This window comes from Trichoderma harzianum, assembly GCF_003025095.1.
Source record: "Trichoderma harzianum CBS 226.95 unplaced genomic scaffold M431scaffold_6, whole genome shotgun sequence".
NCBI lineage: Eukaryota > Fungi > Ascomycota > Sordariomycetes > Hypocreales > Hypocreaceae > Trichoderma > Trichoderma harzianum.
Window position 1 is genome coordinate 1,202,677 of NW_020209254.1, and position 15,967 is coordinate 1,218,643.

The 15,967-nt window shown below is 51.6% G+C and overlaps 6 protein-coding genes across 6 annotated transcripts; 5 read left to right on the top strand and 1 right to left on the bottom strand.

The window, feature by feature from the left end:
- Positions 1-7: 7 nt before the first annotated feature.
- M431DRAFT_84529 (glycosyltransferase family 2 protein) lies at positions 8-2,880 on the top strand (the record flags this gene model as incomplete). The annotated part of the gene is made up of 3 exons (XM_024923438.1): positions 8-79; positions 170-2,680; positions 2,743-2,880. The coding sequence occupies 3 exons, from the start codon at positions 8-10 to the stop codon at positions 2,878-2,880; spliced, it is 2,721 nt and encodes a 906-aa protein (XP_024774526.1).
- Positions 2,881-3,379: 499 nt separating this feature from the next.
- Positions 3,380-3,975, top strand: M431DRAFT_530948 (hypothetical protein; the record flags this gene model as incomplete). The annotated part of the gene is made up of 2 exons (XM_024920808.1): positions 3,380-3,680; positions 3,742-3,975. A coding segment is annotated over one exon (224 nt), but the record flags the coding sequence as incomplete, so codon positions are not given.
- M431DRAFT_430579 (hypothetical protein) lies at positions 3,414-4,638 on the top strand. Its single transcript, XM_024915094.1, has 4 exons — positions 3,414-3,680; positions 3,742-3,835; positions 3,902-4,191; positions 4,280-4,638. The coding sequence occupies exons 1-4, from the start codon at positions 3,660-3,662 to the stop codon at positions 4,430-4,432; spliced, it is 558 nt and encodes a 185-aa protein (XP_024774528.1). The 5' UTR covers positions 3,414-3,659; the 3' UTR covers positions 4,433-4,638.
- Positions 4,639-6,343: 1,705 nt separating this feature from the next.
- On the top strand, positions 6,344-8,394 carry M431DRAFT_508260 (hypothetical protein). The gene is made up of 5 exons (XM_024919086.1): positions 6,344-6,878; positions 6,955-6,986; positions 7,109-7,387; positions 7,458-8,125; positions 8,193-8,394. Exons 1-5 carry the CDS (start codon positions 6,671-6,673, stop codon positions 8,218-8,220), a joined length of 1,215 nt encoding a protein of 404 aa, XP_024774529.1. The 5' UTR covers positions 6,344-6,670; the 3' UTR covers positions 8,221-8,394.
- A 2,018-nt stretch (positions 8,395-10,412) lies between these two features.
- M431DRAFT_482039 (hypothetical protein) lies at positions 10,413-13,122 on the top strand (the record flags this gene model as incomplete). The annotated part of the gene is made up of 3 exons (XM_024916003.1): positions 10,413-11,558; positions 11,619-12,196; positions 12,285-13,122. 3 exons carry the CDS (start codon positions 10,413-10,415, stop codon positions 13,120-13,122), a joined length of 2,562 nt encoding a protein of 853 aa, XP_024774530.1.
- Positions 13,123-13,720: 598 nt separating this feature from the next.
- On the bottom strand, positions 13,721-15,280 carry M431DRAFT_84820 (hypothetical protein; the record flags this gene model as incomplete). Its single annotated transcript, XM_024923475.1, has 2 exons — positions 13,721-14,860; positions 15,032-15,280. 2 exons carry the CDS (start codon positions 15,278-15,280, stop codon positions 13,721-13,723), a joined length of 1,389 nt encoding a protein of 462 aa, XP_024774531.1.
- Positions 15,281-15,967: the final 687 nt, after the last annotated feature.

Sequence of the window (15,967 nt, forward strand, 5' to 3'; positions counted from 1 at the left end):
GACCATCATGGCATACAACGGTCCTGGCGGTGGCCAAGGCGGGGGACACCCGCTACAGGATCTCCCCTCGGGCAGTAGCGTGAGTAACTACCAAACCAAATATCAACAATGGGAAGGGAGGGTAAGTTGGACAAGGCTGGCTAACGCGACTTGTTTTTCCCTCTTCTAGTATCACCTGCCCCCTCACGAGGAGGAAGAACAAGCCGGACGATATCTGCTGAACGAGCCTGGCTCGCATGGCTACGAGCATGATCGCCTCGGCGCCGGGACTCCTCCCGACCGCCCTGTTTCAGCTTACAGTCTCACCGAGTCTTATGCTCCTGGAGCCTCGCCCATCGGCACTCCTGGTCTGGGCAGCGACAACGGATACGGCCAGTACGGCCAGGGCCAAGGATACGATTTCCCTCGCCCCGCCTCTACTGTCCACGACAACGATGACGACAGCTGGGTTCAGAGACAGCAGCAGCCCGCCGGTGGTGGCCTGAAGCGTTACAACACCCGAAAGGTCAAGCTTGTCCAGGGTTCCGTTCTGAGTATCGACTACCCCGTGCCCAGTGCCATCAAAAACGCAGTTGAGCCCAAGTACCGCGATGTTGAGGGCGGCAACGAGGAGTTTGTCAAGATGCGATACACGGCGGCTACCTGTGATCCCAATGACTTCACCCTGAAGAACGGTTACGATTTGCGGCCGCGAATGTACAACCGTCACACCGAGCTCCTGATTGCCATTACATACTATAACGAAGACAAGGTTCTGCTTGCCAGAACTCTGCACGGTGTGATGCAGAACATTCGTGACATTGTCAACCTGAAGAAATCGACCTTTTGGAACAAGGGAGGTCCTGCCTGGCAGAAGATCGTTGTGTGCTTCGTCTTCGACGGTATCGACAAGGCTGACAAGAACACCCTGGACGTGCTCGCCACCATTGGTGTGTACCAGGACGGTGTCGTCAAGAAGGATGTCGACGGCAAGGAAACCGTCGCTCACATCTTCGAGTACACCAGTCAGCTTTCCGTCACGCCTAACCAGCAGCTCATCCGACCTTCTGGTGACAGCCCTCAGAATCTGCCCCCTGTTCAGTTCATCTTCTGCTTGAAGCAGCAGAACACCAAGAAGATCAACTCCCATCGTTGGTTGTTCAATGCCTTTGGCCGAATCCTAAACCCCGAAGTCTGCATTCTTCTTGATGCTGGTACCAAGCCTAGCCCGCGCTCGCTGCTGGCTCTGTGGGAGGGCTTCTACAACGACAAGGATCTTGGTGGTGCTTGTGGTGAGATTCACGCCATGTTAGGCAAGGGCGGCAAGAAGCTGCTCAACCCCCTGGTCGCTGTGCAGAACTTTGAGTACAAGATCTCCAACATTCTCGACAAGCCTCTTGAGAGTTCGTTTGGCTACGTCTCTGTGTTGCCCGGTGCCTTCTCGGCCTACCGATTCCGAGCCATCATGGGACGCCCTCTGGAGCAGTATTTCCACGGTGACCATACCCTGTCCAAGATTCTTGGTAAGAAGGGTATCGACGGCATGAACATTTTCAAGAAGAACATGTTCTTGGCCGAAGATCGTATTCTCTGTTTCGAGCTGGTCGCCAAGGCCGGTCAGAAGTGGCATTTGACCTACATCAAGGCCGCCAAGGGTGAAACAGATGTGCCCGAAGGTGCTGCCGAATTCATCAGTCAGCGTCGTCGTTGGCTCAACGGTTCGTTTGCCGCCTCTCTGTATTCGCTGATGCACTTCGGCCGAATGTACAAGTCTGGTCACAACATCATCCGCATGTTCTTCTTGCACATTCAGCTCATTTACAACTTCCTCAACGTCATCTTCTCCTGGTTCTCTCTGGCTTCTTACTACCTCACCACCACCGTCATTATGGACCTTGTGGGTACCCCGGTTATTGCCTCATCCAACTCGTCTGAGCATCACGGCTGGCCCTTTGGAGACGAGGCAACGCCTATTATCAACACGCTTCTGAAGTACCTCTACCTCGCATTCGTTATCCTGCAGTTTATTCTTGCCCTGGGTAACAGACCAAAGGGTTCCAAGTTCACCTACATTGCTTCCTTCATGGTATTTGCTTTGATCCAGGGCTACATCTTGGTTCTTTCCGTCTTCTTGGTCGTTCAAGCTTTCAACACACCTATCCAGGATCAGATCAACTTTGACTCTGGAGAAGATTTCGTCAAGAGTTTCTTCTTCGGAGCGGGTGCTGCAGGTGTCATTATCATTGCCCTGATCACCATTTACGGTCTGTACTTCATTGCCTCTTTCCTCTATCTCGACCCTTGGCACATGTTCCACTCTTTCCCCCACTACCTGTTGCTCATGTCGACCTACATCAACATTCTCATGGTCTACGCGTTCAACAACTGGCACGATGTGTCTTGGGGTACCAAGGGTTCCGATAAGGCTGAGGCTCTCCCGTCTGCCAACGTCCAAAAGGGCGAGAAGAACGAAGTTGTCGTCGAAGAAATTGAGAAGGAGCAGGAGGATATCGACAGTCAGTTCGAACAGACTGTCCGACGAGCCCTGGCCCCCTTTAAGGAGGAGGAAGAGGTCGAGAAGAAGGACGTCGAGGACGGTTACAAGTCTTTCCGTACCGGTCTGGTCGTCTCTTGGCTGTTTTCCAACATTATCCTCATCATCGGTGTCACTACCGACGACTTTGCCCAGTCTGGTTTGGTGGTAAGTAACATGTTCGACTTGTTCTCTATGGCTAAGCTTTATATACTAATTGACCGCAACAGGGAACCGCATCCAGCCGCACTGCCAACTTCTTCAAGTTCCTTCTTTACGCTACGGCCGTGCTGTCCCTTATCCGCTTCATAGGTTTCCTCTGGTTCCTGGGTAAGACGGGTCTCATGTGCTGCTTCGCTAGAAGGTAAATTATTGCAAAGTTGTTGGGTTCGGCCCCGACGGGCTGCTTGGGTGGTGGTTTTCCAGGAATATTACGGGCCTGCCCAGTAGACAAATTATTTCATATACAGATACCTTGGCTTGTAACGTTATTAGGGCATTAATGTTTTTAGCATGTTTCTTTGTTCATGGGATGGAATAGGCGACTTGAGACACAAAAAAAGTTTTACAGATAGCTTGGAAGAATGTTTGCTGTGTAACTACAGAGTAGAGAAACGGAGGGATAGAGGAAACAAGGGGACCTATTCAATTGAATGATCAAAACGCGGATAATCTGGTGTTAAGTGCATGTCTTGATGGTTACAAGGCGGTCTCCCTCTGTTACAGTGCATGAGGTTGTATTTATAGTGCGCTATCCGCTGTATAGCGAGAGCTTGCAATAAGAAAGCAGCGCGCCGTGGAAACAATTTGATCCCCGCCGACTCAATTCAGTTAGACCACTGAATTAGTACTAATTGCATCCATCCCGCTTATTGTCCCGCCTTATCTTATCGTCATTGTGTGACAGCATTCAGTCATCTTCGGCAGACAGGCAACGAGCACCGAAGCACTCCCCGCGGATAAGGCTTCTTTTTTTCCGTCTACAAAACGTCACCTGTGCAACAGCTGAAAGCTCTCTGGCCCCTCCGATTCGGCGGTCCAGGCCTCTCTTCCCACCCCTTACAAAGTTTCTTTCAACCCTCTCCCTTTGATCAGGCATTTCAGGATACCGCTTCTCGTCCCCACCGGCGACCTCCGACGAACCAAGATGTTGAACATATGGTCTATGGTATTTGGAAAATGCGCCAGCTTCTATGCCGCCAACAGAGAGTTTCTAACACAAGTCGCAGAAAAAAAAGCAAAAGGAGGCTGAGAATGCTGAGGGTCAGGCTGCCGGAGGGAAGAGGAAGAAGGTGACGGCGGCACAGCTACGAGTACAAAAAGGTGCCTCTCTCCAACGTCTTGGGGTCTACTGTTAACCAGGGGGGCGGGACAGCTAACGGTCAGCAGACTTGTCAGAACTATCTCTCGGCGCAACGATGAAGACGGACTTTCCTGACCCCGACAATATCCTCAACTTTATCCTGTCGATCGAGCCGGACGAGGGCATGTACCGAGGCGGAAAATTCACATTCGACTTTGCCATCAACCAGAACTTCCCGCACGAGCCTCCTAAGGTGCTGTGCAGAGAGAAGATATATCATCCCAATATTGATCTCGAGGGCAAGGTCTGCCTTAACATTCTGCGGGAGGACTGGAAGCCGGTGTTGAACCTGAATGCTGTCATTGTGGGGTTGCAGGTATGACACCGCACGTGCTCTTCTGCTTCAGAGATTGGCGGAAGCGGGAAACAGATTTAAGCCAAGATGCTGACTCGAAGAAATGTAGTTTTTGTTCCTGGAACCCAACGCCTCGGATCCTTTGAACAAGGAGGCGGCTGACGACCTGAGAAGCAACCGAGAAGGATTCAAGAGGAACGTACGAACGGCAATGAGTGGAGGATCTGTCAAGGGAGCGCCATATGACCGAGTACTGAAATAGATGCTGGTGTTTTAAAAACTAGGGGGCAGGTTTGTGTGGATTGCCCAAGATCGGTGCCCACAACCTGGAGAGTTTGGGTGGTGGAGAGAGAGGTGGACGTGACAACGACGACGAGCAGCCGACATACCTCACATAGAGGATGTACTTTTTGTACATCATCCAACACCCGGCACATCTTTCATCGAGGAGATGGCGCCATAACAAGAATCCCGATCTCAGCTAGTGCTTGAGTTGAGGAATGGCATGTTGCCGTTCTTTTGTGATTTTGGTCCGGGCCTAGCTACGGGGTTACCCGATCTATATACTACCTTTCATTAAGTCGACAGTACAGCATAGAAATACATGGCGTTCATTGCAAGAAGGGAGATGGCAGTTTGCCGTGATTGCCGAAAAGAGTCAGTTTAACCTTGGTCAAGGGCATGATGACTTGTGGTGGCACGGCTGGATGAATGATTCTATGTGTTTGGTAGATATTAAACAGTTTGCTATCCAATACCTTGAGTTACATTTCACTAAGATTGTAGAGTGACAATAGTAGATACTAGAGAATTTGATTAGTGGATGAAAGGCATTTCTCTGTATCATATTATGGCACTTGAATTCTTAGCTACTCCATCCCGTTAATATTCGCATAGAACATAAGAAGGCCACCCTACACCAAGTATACTATGATGTGTAAGTCAATGCTCGCGCCTACAACTAATTTTCCCTTGCAACTTGTATTTCCAAAGGTTCTGCAACAACCATATTAATAACCAACCTTCATATTGTCTTCTTTTCTGAATGTGTGCCGAAATAGTCCGGTGTACTCCGATATAGTCCGGTATATGTCGTATCCTGTCAGCATAAGTGCCTACTTACCTACCTGTTGTATGCAAGTCGTGCGTCCGCGTCGCAGCGAAATATGAAACCTGAGCAATTCCATCGGCCCACGAAGACCTGCATCTAACTAAAACCAAGTCCTTGCATGTATTCATTAGGGAGAGATGCAAGAACGGGGGATACACGGTGACGCTCTACCGGCCGGTAGATCCAAAAAGATGCTGACTTAGTAGATAGCTGCTTAGTATATGCATGCAGGGAGGTAAAGCGTCAAATCAGTCATACTCGGAGTTTACGAGTACATGGTAAGCTCCCCTAGGTGCCTAGCGAGCTGGGCTATAATACTACTAAATCTAGTGGGAAGATGGGCAATCCGGGTATTGGATATTCGACTGTGGTTTTACGGAGCCCGTACGGAGCCCGACATGAGTGAGATGGAGTGGCTCGGGAGATGGTTAGACGGATGTGGGATTGGCGGGGCATTTTTGCAGCTGGATGGATGATGGGATATAGCACGACTTGATGTGTTTACATGGGGATAACTCGAGTGGTGGCAAGTATGACTGAATTATGGGAGAATATGAAGTCCATCTAGAGATCAGCATACCCGTAGATACAATAAGATGGAAACGTTCCATTGGTCGGGCCGAGTCAATGTATTACGAGTGCTTGTCAAGAAGCCAGATTTCGGCGGTTGTGGTGGGGGCTCTTAAACTATTTCGTACCCCGGCGGCACTGGCACTTCAAATGTTGGTATTAGTGCATGCTAGACGCAGCGAACGCCCAGCGGATGCGTCATCTCACGTCTTGGGCGCTGTGTGATTCCTGGACTGCAACGCACAAGCCCTATCCATATCCCAAGTAAATAAAATGCAATTTGGACGTGTTGCATAGAGGTACTACTAGGCACTTGTCCTGCCAGCGAATTGGCTTCTGTACCAAGTAGATTGGGGGTGCATGTGCCAGATGGTAAAAGTAGAGTAATATTGACCAGTTGAGTGCATCTGGATACAGTAAGCTACATGTAGGGGTCCCCTCCTCGCAGCTACGCTTGTATGTACTTGTATCCACGACGCACTCCGGAAAGCGCACAAAATCCCAGGCAACGTAAGGCTGGCCATTGTGCTCGTGCCTGTTACTCATCGCACTGACTGTATTTTTGATACTTAAACCCGGGGCTTTTCACATGCGGTGGGACAGGGGGGGCAAGACCGGCGCCGTTGAGACAAAGTTGCTGGAGCTGCGACCGAGATCGGGCCCTTGAGAGCTGAGGCTTTTCCCCCACCCACCCTTCAAAAGTAGACTTTCTGTTGCTCATCCCAAGCTTTGGACTTTTTTCTTTCTTCTCTAAACAATTTTCCTGCCGGTTCTTTTCTCCTCTCCTCTCCATCCTTCTTACTCACATCTCCATCCACAATGGCTTCAAAAGCTTTCTCCAAGACCCTGCGGGCGCCAATTGCTCGTCAATTGATTGCGCCTCGCGTCGCCCAGCGCTCCTACATCGCTGCTCGAAGCGCTACTCGTGCCGTCGCTGCTGCTCGCCCGGCTCTGGCTGGCCTCTCTCAGCAGCAGGTCCGTGGCCTCAAGACTGTCGACTTTGCCGGTGTCAAGGAGGACGTCTATGGTATGTGCAATTCCTCATCTGCGTGCGAGAGCGTGGAGGCGTGAGAGCTGTGTTCTGACAATGACTGCCTGTATAGAGCGTGCCGACTGGCCCCAGGAGAAACTTTTGGTGAGTAACTGGCGATTCTCAAGAGTTATCCACGGGTTCAAGCAAGAGGATTTGCGTTGATCTCAAACCATCTACGGGTGGCTCATTGGAATGACTTGCATGACTGACCCAATTGCCTGTAGGAGTACTTCAAGAACGACACCCTCGCCCTCATCGGCTACGGCTCCCAGGGCCACGGCCAGGGTCTCAACCTCCGCGACAACGGACTCAACGTCATTGTTGGTGTCCGAAAGAACGGCAAGTCATGGAACGACGCTATCCAGGATGGCTGGGTTCCTGGCAAGAACCTCTTCGAGGTCGACGATGCCATCACCCGTGGTACCATCGTCATGAACCTTCTCAGTGATGCCGCCCAGTCCGAGACTTGGCCCTCCATCAAGCCCCAGCTTACTGAGGGCAAGGTACGTATTCTCCCAGTTTGTGGCGCGCTATGGTAGCTCAGTTGTGACTAACATGGGCTCCTAACTGTAGACCCTATACTTCTCCCACGGTTTCTCCCCCGTCTTCAAGGACCTCACCAAGGTTGATGTCCCCAAGAACATTGACGTCATCCTTTGCGCTCCCAAGGGCTCTGGCCGAACTGTCCGCTCTCTCTTCCGTGAGGGCCGTGGTATCAACTCCTCTTTCGCCGTCTTCCAGGATGTGAGCGGCAAGGCTGAGGAGAAGGCCGTCGCTCTGGGTGTTGCCATTGGCTCCGGCTACCTGTACAAGACCACCTTTGAGAAGGAGGTCTACTCTGACCTGTACGGTGAGCGTGGTTGCTTGATGGGTGGTATCCACGGCATGTTCCTCGCTCAGTACGAGGTTCTCCGTGAGCGTGGCCACAGCCCCAGCGAGGCCTTCAACGAGACCGTCGAGGAGGCCACTCAGAGCTTGTACCCTCTGATTGGTGCCAACGGCATGGACTGGATGTTCGAGGCCTGCTCTACCACTGCCCGCCGTGGTGCCATTGACTGGACCCCCAAGTTCAAGGATGCCCTGAAGCCCGTCTTCAACAGCCTGTACGACAGCGTCAAGGATGGTTCCGAGACCAAGCGATCCCTCGAGTACAACAGCCAGCCCGACTACCGCCAGAAGTACGAGGCCGAGTTGGAGGAGATCCGAAACCTGGAGATCTGGAGAGCCGGCAAGGCCGTCCGGTAAGTCATGGACTTTTATACTACGCTCATTTGGATACAGCTAGCTAACATGTTCACTTCTTTACAGCTCCCTGCGACCCGAGAACCAGAAATAAGTCAGCGCAACTGGGCGCATTATGGGTTGATGGGTGTTGAGGGGAATCTTTCAAAAAATGTGGTTTTTTCTTTTCTTGTACTTGCATCTGGATTCTCGGCAAAAGATCTTGGAGATCTGGGGTTTGACGAGGGCATGCTGTTGTGTTAGTTTAAAAAGTTAGGGCCTTTTACGATACCGCGCATGGGAAGACAATGAATTCTCGTTTCACACACACACAAAACACACGCTCCTACGCGTTTACACGTGCTTGTAGGCTGACACACAAAAACTCTTGTGCGCTCTCTCCTCCGTATTCTCCCGCCGGACTTTGGAGTACCTGATGATTGACGTTTTTCCATGAGTCGAAACAAGGTACAAAGCGGGTCCCTTGGCCTTGAAGTCTCCGGCTTCGGCCTCTCAACTCGATGTCGCGATATGGAGTAGCAGAGCTGCCAGACTGGGGTTCGTAAATTAGTTCGAGTATAGAGTCCATCCAATCCATCGGCCTGCCGCCGAAGGGCCGGATGTCGCGACTTTGGTAGCCGGCCCGGTTCGAGTTTCTCGGCGTGACGCCAAGACCGGGTTCAACTGTGGTATGAGCAACCGGAGTATTTTGAGTAGCTGGTTTGCAGAAGTGGTTCGGGAGAAGAGATGGATTAATATAGCAGTGGGTGAAGAAAAAGCATTGATATTATTGACAATATGTACTCATTTTATTTTTGCGTTATTACTTTTATTTAGATGCCTAACATACTTGGTACACGGACTGTTTGGTGGGACTTGATATCTTTTTTCATGGCGGCCTATTAGTATTGTGTGTTTGCTACTTTTGCGCTATTGTAGCCTCTGAGAGGCGCTTGAGTTAGATCAATTTTTATGTGACTAAGCACATTTTACTTTGCTATTGTACGCAAGCCATTTATTGAATTGAAATGTATGTGATGAGGTTGTAGCAGAATGAATGGGGCAACAGTTTCATGGAGGGGTGCTTTTTCCTTCTTCTTCGGGCGTCTATTGATTGTACTAGTCCTACTCAGGTCTGCCCACCGATTGCAATTCTCACTCTGATGCTATTCTTGTCTGATGCCTGCCTAAGACGGTGATGCTGACACGAATGAGGAATATACAAGGTACAGTAATGGCTGCATACTCCTCCATACAAAATCACTATCAGTAAGTATGGCTATCTGAAAAAGGTTGGAAATAGCAACACGTGATGACTGGTCAAAAAGAACATCTAATTGCGGCAACGTGGCATTAAATCCACGACGGTCGAGATCAATAGACGCCCCAAGTTCAATTCTCAATTGAGGCCTCGAAACGGGGTCCCGTGTTCGACACCTTAGCAAAAGGGCCCTTTCGTAATGGGTTCTGCCGATGCCGATGTATTGGCTACTATTTGCTTGGTATTCGCGGCGCCAAACCCTTCGCTAGACGCTGGCTAAAGCCAAGTATCTGATACATATGCACATGCACTTCTGGCAACTTGGACGTGCTCAGACCTTCTAAAGCTGCGTTAGTGGCGCGGCATCCAGCCTGCTAGTGCAGCGCCCCCTACACGAGTGTGGTAGCAGTACAGCTTGCGTGTCGCTGTTGCGGGCGACAACGCAGTGAGAATGCGAGGGGCTGCGTGTACCTGTACTTGAGAGCGGAGGGATTGGCATCTCTATTCAATGGCGGTTTCGACGGAACGGACACGACAACCTGCATCTCCAAGCCTGCCAATCTTTTTTTTCTTTGTGTCTTCGCTTGCGCATCGTTATATCTTTGCTGTTTTTATTTTTTTGCAGGCATTTCTTGGCCGTTTCAGGAGAAGAGAGGCAACGAGGATTGCAGTCATTTTGGTGAGTTTCGGACCCGTCGCTCCAGGCACCATCTACCCACCTGAAATCAATGGTTTCGTTTCTCCTGAGTAATTGGCACTTCTGCTGCGGATGGCGCAGGCTGGCCTCGGGAGCCCCGTTCCGAGTCAAACTGTGGCGAGTTGCGACGCATCTCGTCTCCTGAACCTGCATTTGCAATCGAGCGCTGCATTTGTATTCCAACTCGTCTCTTTTTTACTAACGGCTATTGCACAGACGCTATTTCTGTTTATAGGCCCATCTGCAAGGGGACAAAGAAACTCAGAGAGCTCCATGTGCTGGTAGCTCCAGTCGCTATCCTCCAACGCGCGTCCATCCCTTTCCTGCGCCGTCATTGCTTTTCGCTGCCATGAAGGTCGCTTCTGTTCTTGGACTTGCCGGCCTGGCGGCCCTGGCGCAGGGTGCCAGAATCGCCAGAGACTACGACAAGAACGACTACTATGTACTGCACCTCGAACCGTCGGTGCAGCCTGGCGATGTCGCCATGCGCCTTGGCTTGACGCACGAAGGCCAGCTTGGAGAGCTTACCGACCACCACGTTTTCCGCGCCGAGAAGCATGAGCGAGATGTTGTCAGAGATGAGGTTCGGGAGCGAAGGAGGAGGAAGCGAGACATTGGCGGGTACGATGTCCTGGACGGAGTCCTTTTGACCACCAAGCAAAAGGCTCGCAGCCGTCTGCAAAAGCGAATCATTCCGCCACGCCCACCCATGGATTTGAATCCCCGTTCTCCTCAGAAGCCGGACGATACGGCGGTCCGTACACAAGAGAATGTCATGAGGGACTTGAGCATTGCCGACCCGATATTCAAGGATCAATGGCACCTGTTCAACACGGTGCAGCTTGGCCATGACGTTAACGTCACTGGGCTCTGGCTCGAGGGCATTACCGGCAAGAATGCGACTGTGGCCATGGTCGACGACGGCCTGGATATGTACAGCCGAGACTTGAAAGACAACTACTTTGCCGAAGGTTCTTGGGATTTCAATGACAACGACCCGGAGCCGAAACCAGAACTGTCGGACGACAGGCACGGAACGAGATGTGCTGGTGAGATTTCTGCGGTGCGCAACGATGCGTGCGGCGTTGGCGTTGCATACGACTCCAAGATTGCAGGCATTCGAATTCTGAGCAGCCCTATCAGCGATGCAGATGAAGCCGAAGCCATGATCTACAAGTATCAAGACAACCAAATCTATTCATGTTCATGGGGACCTCCGGACGATGGCAGATCCATGGAAGCCCCTGATGTCTTGATTCGACGAGCTATGCTCAAGGGCGTCCAAGCGGGTCGTGGAGGCCTTGGCTCGATCTACGTCTTTGCTAGCGGTAACGGTGCAGCCAGCGGTGACAACTGCAATTTTGATGGATACACCAACTCCATCTACAGCATAACAGTCGGTGCAGTCGACCGTGCTGGCCAGCACCCATACTATTCGGAGCACTGCTCTGCCCTGCTAGTTGTCACTTACAGTAGTGGTGGCGGTGATGGCATTGTAAGTTCTTGATCCCTCTCTTCTTTTTCCAAAATCAACATCAGTAGCTAACCAGGTCAGCACACAACCGATGTTGGAGAAAACGCCTGCTACGGCATGCATGGTGGTACATCTGCCGCGGCACCCCTTGCCGCAGGTATTTTTGCCTTGGTCATGCAAGTTCGCCCGGACCTGACTTGGCGAGATCTCCAATACCTTGCTATGGACACAGCCGTCAAGCTTGATGACCAGACGGATGCTGAGTGGCAGAACACTGCTGTTGGAAGACAGTTTAGCCACACCTTTGGCTATGGCAAGATTGACTCTTACGCTCTCGTTGAAAAGGCCAAGACGTGGAAGAAGGTGAAGCCCCAGGGCTGGTACTTTTCTCCCTGGCTGCACATCAAGAAGGACATCCCCGAAGGCAACGACGGGTTGGTCGTGAGTTTTGATGTGACTCCCGAGATGCTCAAGAAGGCCAATTTGGCTCGCCTGGAGCACGTCACTGTCACCATGAATGTTGAGCATACTCGACGTGGCGATTTGAGCGTGGATCTGGTCAGCCCTGAGAACGTCATCAGCCATATTTCCGTCGCCCGTAAGCAGGACAACTTCAAAGGTGGTTACGATGACTGGACGTTTATGAGTGTCGCCCATTGGTAGGTTCTTTTACTTTCCCCTTTCAACTAAAACCCCTTTTCAAGGTGTTACCATGATCCGTTATTCGATGCTAATGATTTCCACTAGGGGTGAGTCTGGCGTTGGCAGATGGACACTTGTTGTCCGAGACACTGAGGTGAACAACGAAAAGGGCAAATTTATTGACTGGCACCTCAAGCTCTGGGGTGAGAGCATTGATGCCAGCCAGGCCAAGCTTTTGCCTATGCCATCAGAGGATGACGATGCCGATCACGACCAGATCCTGTCTACTGTATCAGGTGCAGCCTCAACGAAAACCAACGCAGCAACAAGCTCAACTAAGACGGCGGCTGTCGTGACTAACCCTACCGATCACCCTGTACGACCGACAAAACCTGGAGCCAAGCCCACAGAGTCAACAAAGCCTCAAGAGGGCCCTGTGGATGACAAGCCATCCGACACCGAGCACGAGGCCGCAACTGGCACCGAATCTGCTCAACCATCCAGCACAACCAGCGCGTCTTCATCGTGGGTTTCCTGGCTTCCGACCTTTGGAACGAAGGCCAAGATCTGGATCTATGGCGCAATTGGCCTGATTGCCGCTTTCTGCTGCGGCCTCGGTATCTACCTCTATATCGCCCGCCGCCGCCTCCGCAACAACTCCCGCAACAACTACGAATTTGAGCTCCTCGACGAAGAGGAGACTGAAGGCTTGAATAGCGCGGAGAAGGGTCCCAATGCGGGCAAGAAGACCCGACGAACTCGTGGCGGAGAGCTCTACGATGCCTTTGCAGGTGGTAGCGACGATGACGACGAGTTTGATGAGTACAGGGATCGATCGGCCGATAGGTTGGCGGGTCACAATCCTGATGAGCCGGAGCACTATGCCGTTGGCGAGGATAGTGATGATGACCATATTGAGGAAAAGCAAAGACTACGGGATTGAACATAGACGTTGCTTATTTTGACTTTTGACTTGCTCTTTTTTTGCATGGAAGAGGGAGGACGTTGATCGAAAGCTTTCAGTATTCATTAGACGGAGTATATTTCACATTGGCTTGGTTTATATCTTACATCTCATAACTTACATGCTACTTGTCTATCCATCACTCATTTTGACTTGATGTATTGTTTTTTCGTGTTTGTAAGAGACGTGAGACTTTCTTGGATACAACAGAATTATACTACCTCCTTGTCCTTGATCGGAGTACATGGTGATGCGTCGCAACTTGTACGAATGTTATCACATATTGGTCTATCAAAACAATTCATCCCATGGTATGGTGGCATTCATTCGAGTCGCAAGTTTTTAAGCACTTCTTTATTACAACGCCGCCATAGTATCCCAAACGCCCCAAAAAGTTCTCGATACACCACGCTCTTGAGTTGTTCCTTGACCCTCTCTCTCCTTGTCGTCAAAACCGCCCATCCATCATTATTTACGCTCCATGTTCCAAGTCAAGCCCATGCCAACCCCGCCATCAAAAGTGTATTTTAGCTTCACATACAAGAAAATAGAATGAAAAAAGAAAACATCAAACACTTTACGCTACAGGAACAACACCCTCCTTCTCCATCTCCATGACATATGACTCCCACAGCTCGGCAACATCACCGTAGAACTTGACATGGGCATCCGCCAGGCCTCCCAGCTGCGCCTTCATCTCGATACGCTTGATGCGCTCAAAGTCGGCAACCTCACGGATGACCTCGTCGTCGAAGCGATCGCTCGTCAGGCGGGCGTTTTCAACCTCGGTGCTGAGCTCCTCGACCCTCAGCTCCAGCTTCCTGGTACGCTCGCGCCGGGCCTGCTCGTGATCCACGCCTCGGACATCCTCAATCTTGGCGCGGATGAAGCCGCCCGGCCCGCTGGGTGCGCCGTGGCCCGAGCGCAAGGAGTCTCTCTCGGATGTGGATTTGTTCAGGTACTCTGTCAGTTGCTCGTAATCAAGCTGCTTCTGCTCTCTGGCTTTGAGCAAGTTCTTGAGAGCGAGAGAATAAGCCTGCATGTCGCGCAGCGAGCCAAGGTAATCCTGGTCTGTGACCTCCTTGAGCTGGTGGAGGTTGGCTGCTGTATCCTCGATGGAAGCGGCGAAAGCGTGAACGGCGGGCTCGATGCCGGGTTCAAGGGTAATAAGCTTCTGGAACTGCTCTGCTAGGTCCCGAAGGTCGGTTTCCAGGTCGCCTTCTCGACGGGCCACACGGGCAATGACTTTTTCAATATGGCCGAGGTCTTCGTCGAGCTTGTCGCTTTTTTCCTTGACCTCGATAAAGCGCCTGTCGGGCTGGTGGACCTTGGTAAAGGCATTGATAAAGGTGTCGGCAAAGTTGTCGAAAACGCCGCTAGAGCCGCCGGGGTCGCTCGTTATGCTGCCACGAGCTGTGCGGCTCTTGACCGTCGCGTTCCAGTCGGGGCTCTCGAGGAAGCTGTGCAGGATGGTGCTCCGGCGCAGGACCGGGTGCAGGGACAGGCGGTTGAGGAAGCGCTGCAGCGAGTGGCCACGTCGTGAGGTAAAGTCGTTACCAAAGCGATCGCCACGGACGTACTCCATGCGCTGCTTGTCCGGGATGGGCGGGACGGCGCAAGCCGGATAGTCTCGCATCAGCTGCTTGAACAAGAAGGCAAAGTCGGTGAAGCGCCGCCGTACGGTGGTGACTTCTTTCTGAAAGGATGGGAACGTGGACTAAAGGCCATGTCGTCAGCTAGGCATCACTCAACAGCAATCGATTTGCATAGCCTTGCAACAGCGTCAAGGTGAGATGAGGCGGGGTAACGAGGGGAGATGAAGAGACATTGCGAAAGCAAAAATGAGTTGTCTGCAATCATGACTAGATGTAGATGTAGACAGACGTACGTGAGTGGTGACGAGATACGAGACAAAAGCGTCCTTGGTGCCGTCATTCTCCTTGATGGGCGACCCAACGGTACACTCGAGCTTCTCACGGCCGATGCCTTGCGAGGAGCTGTTTCCAGCCTCGTCCATGGCGCGAGCGGGTGAGTCGGCAGCGGCGACAGCAGCAGAGCGCGCTGCCTGGTCGTGGACATGGTCGCTCCAAGTGACGTTGGAGAAGTCGTCGTTGTCGTTGTCGTGGTGCGTCGTCATGGTCGAAGCATCAGACGGCTATGGTTTCGAGATCCGGGAGTTTGTGCCTGGAGGGAGGGGTTACGGGCTGGAGAGATGCTCGATGGTGTAAGCTGCAGCAATTGATGCAAGGCTATCTTTCGGCTTCTGTAGAGTTGTGATGCGAGTGAATGAAGGGAGAAGAAACGGCGGGCTTGAGTCGAGAATCAAAGGTGGCGTATGTCTGAGGCTAGTTGAGAGGCGTGGACAGGCAGTTGGCTGCTAGCTGTTGGTGTGGAAAGATGCGCGCAATTAGCAGGGCTTAAAGTGCCTAGCAGGTACATGCAGCAGCTGCAGCTGGTTTCGAGGTACATGGACAAGATGGAATTTGTTGAGACAACAGCCCTCTAAAAGCTGTATATCATGACTGTTGGAACACTAGATGAGCTGGAAATGCAATAAGGATAATTTATAACCAGGTATATCGTCTTTTGAAGCTATAATTCCATGGCTGTTACGAGGTACTGTTTCGTCTCCAAAGTCACTTCCCACAGCCTCGGTACCTGGAAGGGACTGATGACGCAACAGCTCGGCCGCATCCAGACAGCCTTTTAACTTGGCATGGTACACAGCCTGCATCGTTTCAACGCTTTCTTTAACCCCTGTCTCTATGATTTCTACTGTACCCCGTATGCTCATCAGTTACTACAGATTGGTATCACGAGGCTG

Bases quoted from the DNA above. Each gene is read 5' to 3' on its own strand.
- M431DRAFT_430579 (XM_024915094.1), top strand. From the start codon at position 3,660: ATGTTGAACATATGGTCTATG. The intron at 3,681-3,741 runs GTATTTGGAAAA...CACAAGTCGCAG, and splicing joins TGTTGAACATATGGTCTATG to AAAAAAAAGCAAAAGGAGGC. The intron at 3,836-3,901 runs GTGCCTCTCTCC...AACGGTCAGCAG, and splicing joins ACAGCTACGAGTACAAAAAG to ACTTGTCAGAACTATCTCTC.
- M431DRAFT_508260 (XM_024919086.1), top strand. From the start codon at position 6,671: ATGGCTTCAAAAGCTTTCTCCAAGACCCTGCGGGCGCCAATTGCTCGT. The intron at 6,987-7,108 runs GTGAGTAACTGG...AATTGCCTGTAG, and splicing joins GGCCCCAGGAGAAACTTTTG to GAGTACTTCAAGAACGACAC. The intron at 8,126-8,192 runs GTAAGTCATGGA...ACTTCTTTACAG, and splicing joins AGAGCCGGCAAGGCCGTCCG to CTCCCTGCGACCCGAGAACC.